This window comes from Puma concolor, chromosome B1, assembly GCF_028749965.1.
Source record: "Puma concolor isolate L17-30 chromosome B1, mPumCon1.1.hap2, whole genome shotgun sequence".
Classification (NCBI taxonomy): domain Eukaryota; kingdom Metazoa; phylum Chordata; class Mammalia; order Carnivora; family Felidae; genus Puma; species Puma concolor.
Genome location: NC_141670.1, coordinates 110146701 through 110160558, shown reverse-complemented (window position 1 = coordinate 110160558; position 13858 = coordinate 110146701). Strand labels below are relative to the sequence as shown.

The 13858-nt window shown below is 38.6% G+C and overlaps 1 protein-coding gene across 3 annotated transcripts in view; it reads left to right on the top strand.

The window, feature by feature from the left end:
• The window catches only part of UGT8 (UDP glycosyltransferase 8), an 86461-nt gene that overhangs the window by 26944 nt on the left and 45659 nt on the right, over positions 1-13858 (top strand). For all 3 annotated transcript variants that reach the window (XM_025921926.2, XM_086704326.1, XM_086704325.1), the window contains one exon: positions 3482-4305. In XM_025921926.2, the coding sequence (XP_025777711.1) occupies positions 3484-4305 (822 nt within the window). In that variant the 5' untranslated portion in view covers positions 3482-3483. The remainder of the gene's footprint in view (positions 1-3481; positions 4306-13858) is intronic.

Genomic DNA, 13858 nt, shown 5'->3' with positions numbered 1-13858 from the left:
GAGTTGTCTATTAAGGTGTTTGGCCCTTTTTGAAATCAGGTTGGTTGCTTTCTTCTTGTTGAATTTTAAGAGTTCTTTGTGTATTTTGGAGAACAGTCCTTTATCAGCTGTGTCTTTTGCAATTATTTCCTCCCAGTCTGTGGCTTATCTTCTTATTCTCTTGGCATTATCTTTCTCAGAGCAGAAGTTTTTACTATTAGTGAACTCCAGCTTATCAGTAGACACATCCTGATAAGTCTGGACTGGCAATAGCCTCACCATTTGTTGGTAGTCGTGTTGCTCATTCTGTTTCCCGCCACAACAATGTTTATCAGAGTAAAATGCTGTTGTAGTACTTCATAATTAATTTTATATTTGAACAATTTTATATCTGTAGAAATGATGCTTCTTTGTTGGTCATTAATTTTTTTTTCACAAAGCATCAGTAGACATTGTTTTTAGAAGATATTTTTTCCCACAAATATTGGTATGTTTACATAACTACTTTTAAAATCTATATGTACAGAATGTATGCACTTTTTCTAACCTTATATTAGTACTGTAGCCACTGGTACTAAATTAATTAAGCCACATGTTAAAATTTAAAATTCAGTTCCTCGATCACACTAACTACACTTCAGCTGCTCAATATTGGATAGTCGTGATAGAGAACATTTTCATCTTCACAGAAAACTCTTTTGAACAATGCTATTCTTGAACATAAGCACTTGTGCGTTAAAAAAGCAACCATTTTCCTCAGTCGATTGGGCATCCGACTTGAGCTGAGGTCATGGTCTCCTGATTCCTGAGTTCGAGCCTGGTGTCGGGCTATGTACTAACAGCTGACAACCTGGAGCCTGCTTCCGATTCTGTGTCTCCCTCTCTTTCTGCCCCTTCCTCGCTTGCTATCTTTCCCTCTCTCTCTCTCTGTCTCAAAACTGAATTAACATTAAAAAAAAAATCACAGAAAATTATGTCATTTTACTTTGTAGTAATTTCTGAAATAAAATATTAAAATAAAAAAGTAAGACAAGTAAAAAGCTCAGGGAAAGGATTTGTTTCCCTACTATTATTTTTTGTGTTTTGTTTTGTGTCTTATGTGTCTATGATAGATAAAGCAGTGGTTTTAACTGTAGCTGAATGAACTGTGTGTTCACTGCTCAGCTAGATGCAAAACACAGTAGACAAAGCCGTTCCTACCATTAGTCCATCAGTTGGTATGTCTTCTTGAACATGCAAACCATGACAGGTAGTATTAATCACAGCAGTGGACACTAGCTGCTGAAATAACTGCTTTTGCATAAATCTCATCCCTCGAATTGAGAACGTGTCCACTGAAAATCCTTAATTTTTAATTCCTTGGAATTGGGAGCCTGCACCAGAGAGATACATTAGAGAGATGGTACAGAGGAATGAAGGACTGGAAAGTTTCCTCCAGAATTGGCTATTTAATTTTTTTTCTTCATTGACCTTGTAATTATAGAATAAACTTACTTCATTGCTATAGAAATAGTGTTTTCTCTAAATTTGTTTTTTTAAAGCCCTCATTAATTCAAGCAATAGTTAACATAGGCTCTTCTATGCTTATAATGGGCATTACTTCCAATTTACTCTTAATGGTACAGTATCAACTCATCTAGAAATAGTTTGAAAATTTCCTTGGAGGGAGAGAAGAGGCACCTGGAATTATAACGTATTTTGTAGTTTAGTCCTTTTTTTAATTAAAAAAATTAGTTTTTATTTTTTCTTGAGAGGGAAAGAGAGATTGAGTGAGCGGGGGGGGGGGGGGGGGCAGAGAGAGAGGGAGACACAGAATCCGAAGCAGGCTCCAGGCTCTGAGCTGTCAGCACAGAGCCCGATGCGGGGCTCGAACCCATGAACTGTGAGATCATGATCTGAGCTGAAATCGGACGCTCAACCAACCAGGCCACCCAGGCGCCCCTATAGTTTAAATCTTGATATGAGAAGAATCTATCATTTGCCCGCTATTGATTTCTTTTTTGTTTTTTGCAGCGTGTTTGAATGTTGAGAAGGTATAGTTGCTAAAACTTCATTTAGATGGTGGGAATTTGTACAAGTAGGGTAGTTAATATATGATAATGAATGAAAATGGTTATTGATTTGGTGATGTGCATATAAATCTATTCTAAGTTGTTCCTTGAAGTAAAAATATCCAGTTTGTACGGGTAATTATTATTTAGATGGGTTTTGTTTGTTTGTGTGTTTGTTTGTTTGTTTTCAGTTTGGAGGCTAATTTAGAGTCTAAGTAAAAATTATATTGGGTCGGGTAGGAGGAGTTTGCACACTATATAGACCCCACAGGTAGAACACTTATTTCTAAAAACGGATTGAGGACAACTCTAACTATTGTACATAATCCACTAACATGAAAAGGTAGAAGTGATAGGTATCACCTGTACAACCATGATCTAACTTGCCATTTGCACCTCACTTACAAGTACAACACAGGAAGTGTGGTCTGGCACACACTTGTTAATCAATCATTTCTATAAACATTTACATAGATCTGGTTAACTCCCTTGAACTTTTCTATTAAAAGTTTTTTCTTTTAATGTCCGGAAACGAATTAGCAAATTGCTATAAATTACATAGAGACTGCCAGGATACATAAGTGTATTTAGATAGAGGGGAAATTCACATAAAAGGTAATCTTTCCTGTAGAAAAATGTCCTTTATATAGAACTGTTACTTGAAAGGATTATTTTTTAAAACAATCTTTCTTTGGTATGCTTTGGTCATAATTGGGAACGTAACTGCTGTGATAAAATGATTTAAAGAGACACATACATGCTGATGCACCCAGAAATCAAAAATCTTGGCCCTTTTTCCTGGGATTAACATTAATGTTCAATTAAAAGATAAACAGTGTTGGGGCACCTGGGTAGTTCAGTTGGTTAAGCGCCAGCTTCAGCGCAGGTCATGATCTCGCCATTTGTGGGTTCGAGCCCTGGTTGGGCTCTGTGCTGACAGCTCAAACAGAGCCTGGAGCCTGCATTGGATTCTGTGTCTCCATCTCTCTCTCTCCCCGTCCCCCACTCCTGCTCTGTCTCTCTCTCAAAAAATAAATAAACATCAAAAAAAATTTAAAGGAAGATAAACAATGTTTCATAGATATCTCATTGTGATTATTCGAAGAAGAGAGATCTTTCATTCAATCTTATAGAAGTTTTATTTCAGATTTCTGAAATCTAGTTCTCAGAAAGTATCTAGTTCTCTCTTACTGATGGAGTTATGTGCTCTGCAACAGATATATTTTAAATGTATTTCAGTTTCTGTCAGCTTTGCTGTCAGTTCTGTACTTTAAAAAATTATCTTTTAAAAATAGAGAGGTAATTAGAACAAATATCAGGATACTTTTCAACAGTGATCCTTAGACAAAATATTGGATCATCAAATACTTTGAAAGAAGTCTTTGTGATTGTTTGTTTTGAATGGTAAGGACTATACTTTGTTTTAAGTCTTTTTCTGGTTGTCATTTCAGCGATGAAGTCTTACACTCCGTATTTCGTGCTCCTGTGGAGTGCGGTTGGGATAGCGAAGGCTGCCAAAATCATCATCGTGCCGCCAATTATGTTTGAAAGCCATATGTACATTTTCAAGACACTAGCCTCAGCCTTGCACGAGAGAGGCCACCGTACAGTGTTTCTTCTCTCTGAAGGCAGAGACATCGCGCCATCTAATCATTACAGCCTCCAGCGCTACCCAGGGATTTTTAACAGTACCACCTCGGATGCTTTCCTGCAGTCCAAAATGCGGAATATTTTCTCTGGGAGATTGACAGCAATCGAACTGTTTGACATACTGGATCACTATACTAAGAACTGTGATATGGTGGTTGGCAACCATGCCCTGATTCAGGGTCTAAAAAAGGAAAAGTTTGACCTGCTGCTGGTGGACCCTAATGACATGTGTGGATTTGTGATAGCGCATCTTTTAGGGGTTAAATATGCTGTATTTTCAACTGGCCTCTGGTATCCTGCTGAAGTGGGTGCTCCTGCCCCATTAGCTTACGTCCCGGAGTTTAACTCACTCCTCACAGACCACATGAACTTGCTGCAAAGGATGAAAAATACCGGCGTTTACCTCATTTCCAGATTAGGGGTCAGCTTTCTGGTTCTTCCCAAGTATGAAAGGATAATGCAGAAGTACAACCTGCTGCCGGAGAAGTCCATGTATGACTTGGTCCATGGGTCCAGTCTGTGGATGCTGTGTACAGATGTAGCACTGGAGTTCCCGAGACCCACTCTGCCTAATGTTGTGTATGTAGGAGGAATCCTAACCAAACCGGCCAGCCCACTACCAGAAGTAAGGTTTGCTGAACTCCTTGGTAATCGTTTCTAAATACAGAGGTCAATTTAATCGGTTTTGAGTTTCGGAAGAGATAGGATTGGTTATTGTTGGCTAACCGATGCTGCTCTAAAAAGTAGTTAAGACAATAGATCCCTACCAGGGTCCCTTCTTTTGTGGATGCCATTCCCCTGGAACACGTTCCTGCTTTGATGGAACATTTCTACACTGCTGAGGGGCCATTCTATATGGTCAATAGAGTGGCTGGGAAATCTATTTTTGATTAAGTAATAACGATAGTGTGTGAGGAGAATGTAGTTATTAGTTAGCTTTAATGAACGTGAGGTTTTTTTGCTTTTAATTAAACAGAGTTCCCTCTGTTCTTTGCCAGAAGCACGATTACAGGTCTCCAGATCTAGATTAGGTTCAGTGAACTCAAATAAATAAGAGACCATGTAAATAGAGGTTCTTCTTTCAGCAATCACAACCACAAGAAAGTCCAACAATGAAAACGAGGTAGTAACTTCCATCAAACTAGGGAGCCAACTAATTTTTAGTAAGCAACTATAACTCTTTTAAAGAAATCCTGTCCCGTTGCAATTTCATTTCAGAGATGGAACTGATTGAACTTGAACAAAGCCTGTCTCATATCTAAGTCAGACCTAAATTCTTTTTTCCTGGTTGAGCTGTCAGTAAATCCCTTGTGTTCTCTTCTCCATCACAGTGTGTTTTCTTAGGTATCTCAAACTTGCAGGAGCCATGCTCACATATCTGTTGTTGTAGGGTTTCCTAACCCCAGATTGGTTCTCTGTATTTAATCTCAGCATCTGATGTCATTTACCAGGAAGCAACGAGTTGTTCTAGGATTTTGTTCTCTACTGAAACTATTTCTACTCTTGAAAATCTGAAAAGAGCCACTCACAACAACTCTGCTAAATTACTCATTTCTAGCTCTCATCACTATGTATCAACAAAAATTTGTTAAGGACTTGATGAAGAGCAAAGCCAGACATTTTTATATATGCATCAGATAAGGACAATCACTGGGCAGCATTTTCTCATGGAGAAAGAATGTGATTGGAATATACAGCCAGCCTGTAGGCTTTTCTAATCCATTTATTAGAAGTATATTTAATAAATAACACCTTGATATATTTCGTGTAACATGAAAAAAATAGAACTTGCCAGATTTGTGGCCCATACCACCCTAGCATTTCAATCAGATGTCGCCAATGGAGGCTGTGAGGGCACAATTGTTCTCTCTGCATCCAATATAAAGGATAGGAATTAACCTCAGCTTTTCTCAGCCATTCACAAATTTATCCAAGCCCATTTCGAATCCTTAAGTATTCTCTGCCAGAGTCACTGTGTTATATATTAACTCCTCTTCCTAAAGGTAGCTAAAATCAGATTTAGAAGTAGCTTCTACAAGACTTGATAAGCAAGTCTGTTTTTACTCTGAGTCATTCATAATATTACACAGATGAGCCCTGTTCCCTCCCGGTGTTCATTTTCTTTTTTCTCAACCAGAGCACTTTCTGCCTGCTCCATTTGGTTTCTGTTTTGGTGCTGTCTCCCTTCGGACTGAAAAAGAAATGCATGATGAAAAGGAATGTTCTGATGAATCTTCAGTCCCTGTACATCTGTCTTGAGTTGCAGCAACTTGAGCTACATAAGCACAGAATAATATTTTATGTTTTGTTTTATATCCACTACCCTTCATTAAGATACATACATAGCATGTGAGAATGTTTCTTTTTTTCCTATAACCCAAGCTTATCTTTTCCCCCATGGGTCCCTCTGCCCGTTAGTTTCACTATTTTATTTTAAAGCATCTTTTGAGTGGGTTTGGAGCCTTATATACGATTATTACTCCAAATGTTTTCTGATTTGCATAATTTCTAGGGTGATGCTGGTTTGACCTACTTTGTGGGCTTCCCTGTTCTTTTTTTCTCTTTGGGTGTTTTGTAATGATTCTTTTAAGGATGTGCTTTTTATTTGCAATAGACACTTTGGCTGTGCCAGTTATGGTATGTGCATGTGTTATGTAGATCTAGGTAAATGTATTATTCCCATTGAAAGTGTCTTACTTAGTTCGCAAGTGTGAAGGGCCGTTTTCAGTTCAGTATGCCACTTACGAAGTTTTTCACCAGGGAATATTTTGAAGAATGATGTGTCTTACACTTTCAGATATTTCTTACTCTGGCGAGGTTTTATATGCTTAGGAACACATGTGTTCCTACTGGGATTTCTCTAGTAGATTTCTCTGATATGATAAACTGCACCTCGGGGTTCTACAAGTTAATGAGTTTCTCAAATGCCTGTATTATTTTCAGGTCATGGTTGTGACACTAAAATAATAGGGCCCAGCAAGTGGCCGTTTAGAACACATGATTCACTAATAACAGCTTAATTGTTAACTGCCTTGGTATCTTACACTGGGGATGGATTAGGTGTTCCAGATGTCTGGAAATGATTTGACAGTGGGATTTCATTTCAAAACCTGGGATGAAAGGCTACAGAAAATTTCTAAAAGACACTTTTTAGAAGCTTTCATAATGTTTGAGCCTAGAGAAACTCTAGAGAGCATCTAGTTCAGTTCCATTAATTTAGTTTATTTTTCTCCCCTCAAAATACAGAGAATAGTCCATTCATTTGTCACATAGGAGATTCAGTGAATTTGAGTGTCCCATCCAAGGCCATACAGATGGTTTGTGGCACAGCCAAGTAAAATGTGGATTATTTTGCTGTGATTAGATATTTTGTCAAGATGCCTACATCTCTTGGTACTCATATTACTCATTTACACATTTGTAGTGTATACAAAACTGTGCAGAGAAGAATATTTCTCCACTATTTGATATCTCAAAGATTGTGAGGACTTAATACGAGAGTCAAATTTTAAGTCATGCATACTCTTACTTATGCTTTAGAGATTTAATAGTAGCAATCAGCCCCGTCCAAATGCTTTTGATTACAAGGTGTTTTATTAGCATAGAGTGAAGCAGTTGAGTTCCTTGATAATACAGTTATTTAACAATGCACGTTAGCTATGTGCCTAACTTGCAGTATTATTTACTACCTGACTCCCTAGAGTATGGGTCCTTAAAATGTGTCAATCAATGAAGGAGAAGAGGTCCAGATTGGATTATATCTTACTCTATCATTGCAGGGTGGTAGAAAACATGAATACAGATTTTTTTAAAAAAAGATTTGCCTTGGGCAGGAAAGGGGTGTGGAAATAGATCCCTACTTGATTAGGTCCTTTAAGTATTAAATGTGAATGAAATAATATCTAACAGAGAGTGATTAAAGCTTTTAGCAGTTTTATAAGTGGGAAATAATGGCACTAAGGAATCATACATTTACTTAGAGAGTCTGTTAATTTTTAATTTTTTTCAACATTTATTCATTTTTTGAGAGAGACAGAGCATGAGTGGGGGAGGGGCAGAGAGAGAGGGAGACACAGAAGCACAGGCTTCAGGCTCTGAACTGTCAGCACAGAGTCCAACACAGGGCTCGAAACCACGAACCATGAGATCATGACCTGAGCCGAAGTCAGATGCTTAACCCACTGAGCCACCTAGGTGCACCCTAGTTTTTAAGATTAACATATTTCAGGTGATAATTTTTAAATGATTTCTCATTGATGAAATGGTCTGACCCTGCCAGGCAGCTGATCTCTGCCACTGTTCTGCTTCTACAGTCCCAAACTGTTTTTGCACTTAATAGATTGTACTTTAAACATTGGTTTTTCACATGGCTTTCTTCGTAACTAGAGTGTGGATGCCTCAAAGGGGGTGGATCCTCTACTTAATTCATCTTTCTCCCCTGAGTACCCAGAAAATGGTAGGCATTCGGTGAATGTTTAAGATTAAATGAACTGCATCAAATAGAAATAGTTGCCAAAAGAAATAGGTTTCAGCTAGTCCAACAATGTTGTTAATAGTATAGGCATTATCTGTTTCTTTCTAATTTATGTCCACATACCATCCCAGCCATTAAGCAAGCAAACATTCCAAGCTAAGTTATTTTAATGAATTAGAATTGCTACATAATGTTATTGATATTGACAAAAGATCATTATACATTACTCAGTTGGTGAACTAAATGGCCTCTACTGTGTTCCAAATATGCACGGGAACAGGGTTAGTAGAGCGAATCAGCCCAGCTCTTGCTGTCTTGAAAGATGTTTTGGGGTGGGTAAGGTACTCATTTGGTATGCCTCAGAGGTGCTTTATTGACAGGCGAGAAGTATTAAGGGCATCTTCAATTCACCAGTTGTAGAAACATTTTTAATTTAGGGAAACATAGTTCTGGGGAGAGATACAGATAAGAGATAAGCAGAGATAAGAAAGAGCATGAGACCAAGGACAGGGTCGTGAAATACTCACTGCTTGTCATTTTGTTATTTGCCAGAACTCTCTCACAGAGAAACGTTTTGGGGAAAATGAGATATTGAACAACAGATTCATTAGATTAACCACTTGTGAGCAGATCAGGTTATAAGAAGAAGAATAAAACTGAGAAGCAAAACATTGGCTTTCCATTTTCAGTTTCCATTGATTCACCTGTAAGCCATTCCTTACTATTACATATAGTAATGGAAAGCTGACTTCCCGAATAATGAATGAAGTGTCTAGGCTGAGAAATGGGACCACAGTTGCTGGTGCTAACAAACTTGATCCAAGATTACAGCAGTTGTGGAAAACTCCGGCCATTTTAATACTGTGTTACATATAAATTATATTATCATGAAATATAAAGCTACAGATGGGATTATAACCATTGTACCACATTGATTAAAATGCCCACTTAGGGGTGCCTGGGTGGCTCCGTCGGTTAAGCATCCGACTTCAGCTCAGGTCATGATCTCACAGTCTGTGAGTTCAAGCCCTGCGTCAGGCTCTGAGCTGAGCGCTCAGAGCCTGGAGCCTGCTTCTGATTCTGTGTCTCCCTCTTTCTCTGTCCCTCCCCCACTCATGCTCTGTCTCTCTCCTTCTCTCAAAAATAAATAAACGTAAAAAAAAAAATGCCCACTTAAAAAATTTTTTTAATGTTTATTTTATTTTTGAGAGAGAGAGAGCATGCAAGGGAGAGGCAGAGAGAGAGGGAGACAGAATCTGAAGCAGGCTTCAGGCTCTGAGCTGTCAGCACAGATCCCAACAAGGGGCTCGAACTCATGAACCATGAGATCATGGCCTCAGCTGAAGTTGGATGCTTAACCGACTGAGCCACCCAGGCTCCCCTAAAATGCCCACTTTTAAATAAGTATCATTTAATCAAATTATATATCCTTTGTTACAGGTTCCTCATTTTGAATGCCATCACTCACAAATGACTTAGTAAAATGTCTTCATCTATATAGTACTATTGTGCTGTTAGCAGCTGTGCGGGGATCAGAAATTGACAACTGTAATGTTGGAAAGAGACTAATGAGGTAGTTCCAATGACTAATTCTGAGCTTAAATATTCACTACCACAGGATAGTTGGGCAGAAGTGATAGATTCGCTTTGGGAACTTATTAATGTAAAATGTTGTTGGAGATATTTATTGCAGAAGTTTTATAGGTTGATCATGTATTTTGTCTTTATTTTGTGGTAAGAAACCAGATTACCTTGCTCAATGAATCTATCCAGGAAGTATATCAGGCACTGTTAGAACCATCAGTAACTTATTGTTCAGTTTACTGATATGGTAATTTTCTAAGCTGCACTGTAGTTTTAAATAGCTTATCAGTTGCTTCTGTAAGCATTATGGGTTTACAAAGATTTCCTGATATGATACAAGATCCAAATATAATTGAAGGTACACAGTCTGATAGGATTTTTAAACACCTTCCTTCTTCTGCTATTACGTATTTAAGCTTTAGGATGCCTGATAGAATTGTTTATGTAGATATTAATTCAAACACTGGCCGTGTTAAGGGAAATCTTTTTAACTGATCATCTTTACAAATTCCAGTTTTCGCAATTAAATTGCTGTTGGTACCAAGTTTTTGGTATGATATTCATCTCATTGTAAGCCAAACAGTTCTGTTTTTGAAATTAAAATCTCTACTGTCAGTTGAGTTTGCCAGACCTATTCCTGAGTGCAGATTTTGACGGAGAGGATGGAGTAAGCATGAGCTTCTGAAGATTCAGTGTCACTGGAGACAAACTACCTAATTCATACTTTTGTTTATGGAATTTTTTGTACCAACTTTACTGGAGCTTGTGGCAGAAGTAGCAAAGTGGAAAAACATGGGCTTTTTCAGCCAAATGGCCCTGACTTTTAATCTTGGCCTTCACAGGACTCTTGGATGAGCGATTCAGCCTCATTAAAGTGAGGACGGCAGTGCTTACCTCGGAGGGATTGGTGTGCGAGAACCATGGCAAAGCTGGTGGTGGCAGTTGTTGCATCTATTGTTTTAGTAGCTCCTATTAAGATGAGCTATAATTGCTGAATCACTATCACTTACTATTTTCCACATGGCAAATAGAATGGTTTCAGGGGCCAAGGGGGGACGTGGAGGAAGTCTCCACATCTTCCCCTCTACTTATTTTAGGGGTGGGCACGTGGTCCTTCTGCTCCTGTCCTGGGGATGTTTATTTCTCTTTCTTTCGTCCTCTTTTCTCATCCTCATTCTCACAGAAATAGAAGGAAAATGACAAGTGAGATAATGTGAAATTAGCCCATTTGAGTGTTGTGAGAAATTAATAGAAGCAGATGGGTACATTTCTCAAGGGTAAGAGAATTAAGGGTGTAGCTTCATGGTACTTGGGAATGCCGGCTTCCTTAGGCTCAATGATACTGTCTGTGGCTTTTCAGACCTTTACATGGAGCAGTTGGGACCCTAACCCCTGTCCTGCTGGCTCTACCCCTGTTCATTTTCCTATGTCTGTGCTTCCCATTCCTAAAAGAGCTTAGGGCGAATAAATGACTGCCTGCCTTCTAACCAGAGACTCTCCCCAGATTCTCCTCCACACTCAGACCCTGTAAACTAGATTATTAGATTGGATAGCCTAGAAACCTAAAAACATAAATAAATTCTAGGTTTTCTTCTAAGATCTAGAATGCAGACTCAGCAACAAACCCCAGTCTTTATCCTGATTTCTTGCAATATCTCTGTATCCTGCCCCAGTTCCTCAGTATTGTTTGGATCAGAATGCCATGACATTCTTGTCAAAACATAGATTGACTGGCCAGTTAGTAGGTCTGGGATGGGCATACTAATTTCTGACAAATTCCTAGCTGATGCTGATGCTTGCTGGTCTGAGGACTAACCATACTTTGCAGACAAGCTGTGTGATCTATAAATTTTAATTGTATTATGTAATATATTTGGCATGAGAATGGAATTTTTTTTTGCGATCATTATAGGTTTTCTCCCTTCTAGACACTTGTTTTCAGCATAAATTGTATAATGTGTATGTGTGTATTTCAATAACTAGAAGAGCCCTCGTTTCCGTTATACACATGGGGAGTTTATTATCTTATACCTCTGCATTGTGAAATTAAGATGATGCTATTGAATTATCAACCATTGCTTTAAGACACAGTCCTAAACAGAATGTCCATGTGCAGCCATGTTACATAATGCATGCAGCCATGTTACATAATAGTTAGTTATGCTTTTCAGAATGAATACCCTCAACTATTTTCCCTATTTCTTCATTCATCTCCACTATTTTCTTTTTCTGTTTTTACAGCATTCTGGAAATATTTTATCCCAGGTTAACGTATAATATTTGATCAAAGCAGGCTATGATTTTATTTTTCTAAGTTTTTCTTTATTTATTTTGAGAGAGAGAGAGAGGGAGCGCACAGGCAGGGTAGGGGCAGAGAGAGAGAATCCCTAGCAGATTATGCACTGACAGCACAGAGCCTAATGTGGGGCTTGAACTCATGAAGCATGAGATCATGAGCTGAGCCAAAACCAAGAGTTGGACGCTTAACTGACTGAGTTCCCCAGGGGCCCCAAAGCAGGCTATGATTTTAAAGTCACATTATGTAAATGCCTGTTTTCTAAAATTCTAAGAAGTTATATGCTGAAATCACGTTTTTTTCTTATCTACAGTCTTATATCCAAAATTTAGTAGTGAACAGAATGCCATATATTTTATGTAGCATTCTATAAATGCCAGCTACCCATTATTAACATACTATAAATAAAAAATATGAGAAAGGATTTATTTTTTAGTGTGCAGTCTTTATGTCAGCTTGCTTGCTCAGGAAATATTTTTATGCCATGAGAACCACTTTATTTTTTTAACTTTGAAGGCATCTCTCATAAGTTTGCAAATCCTGAACATGTACTTAAGGAAAATACTGGTTCCTGTCTCATATGCCCAGAGTCAACTTGGGGCAGAGGGTTACTTTGTAATGGGTACTTATAGCAAGAAAATTGGATAAACAGCCAAAGAGAAATAGGCACTGAAGTAATGGGACAGAGTTTTTCAGGCACTTCTTAATCCTGAGTGTGTTCTAATTCCATCTGGAATCAGAGAGGTATAGAAACTCCTCCTAGCACAGTGCCAAAGAAAGATCATTTCACAAAGCACAGGGGAGAGGCAGCAAGGTGCTCGCAGTGCCTGCGATTTGCCTGTACTCAGCAACAGGAACTGGGTGCCAAAATAAAAATGACAAAGCTATGCAGACCAGAACCCTGGGCATTTGTGGAAGGAGGCGTATTCTTTAAACGTTGGACACAAAGCGGTCACAGCCCAAGAGACCCTCCATACAATCAGAAGCAATTGTGCTACCAAATGAGGCACAGAATGGGCCAGAATGGGAAACACGTACCTCCACCATTTTCCTTTGGCTTTCTGTCAAGATATTTTTTGGGGCGCCTGGGTGGTGCAGTCGGTTAAGCGTCCGACTTCAGCCAGGTCACGATCTCGCGGTCCGTGAGTTCGAGCCCCGCGTCGGGCTCTGGGCTGATGGCTCAGAGCCTGGAGCCTACTTCCGATTCTGTGTCTCCCTCTCTCTCTGCCCCTCCCCCGTTCATGCTCTGTCTCTCTCTGTCCCAAAAATAAATAAAAAAAAAAAAGTTGAAAAAAAATTAAAAAAAAAAAAAGATTTTTTTGCAAAGCAGCACTTACTGCTGTTACAGGGGACCACTTTTAGTAGAAGACTCAAAAGTTGTGATTCTACCAATATAATTAGACTGTTAACAGGCATTCGTTATAGAAAGTGCTGTAAGATAAAAGTGCTATGAGATATGAAAGAGAGAGAAGAAAAGAAAGAGGGTCACAGAGAGGCATGTGTTCCTTTTTCCCGAAAAGTTTGCTTCAGAGAAGAGTGCTTATTAAAATGGGCATTTACATATAATTAAGATTATTTCATATGGTAGCTTTTTGACAGGATAGCTTCTCGGGACAATTGTCTTCTGATACAAGAGAGGAAACCTTTATGCTATGTTGAGGATGTTATTTCCCTTGATTTGCTTCTGCTTTTTAGATCAAAAATTTTCAAATATATGATATAGTAAAGATAAACTTACCAAAGTAAGCTGACCGGATAACACTTCTTTGACTATCACAACCACTTAATAAATGCCTGTTAAATTGTTCTATCCCTAATTCGAGT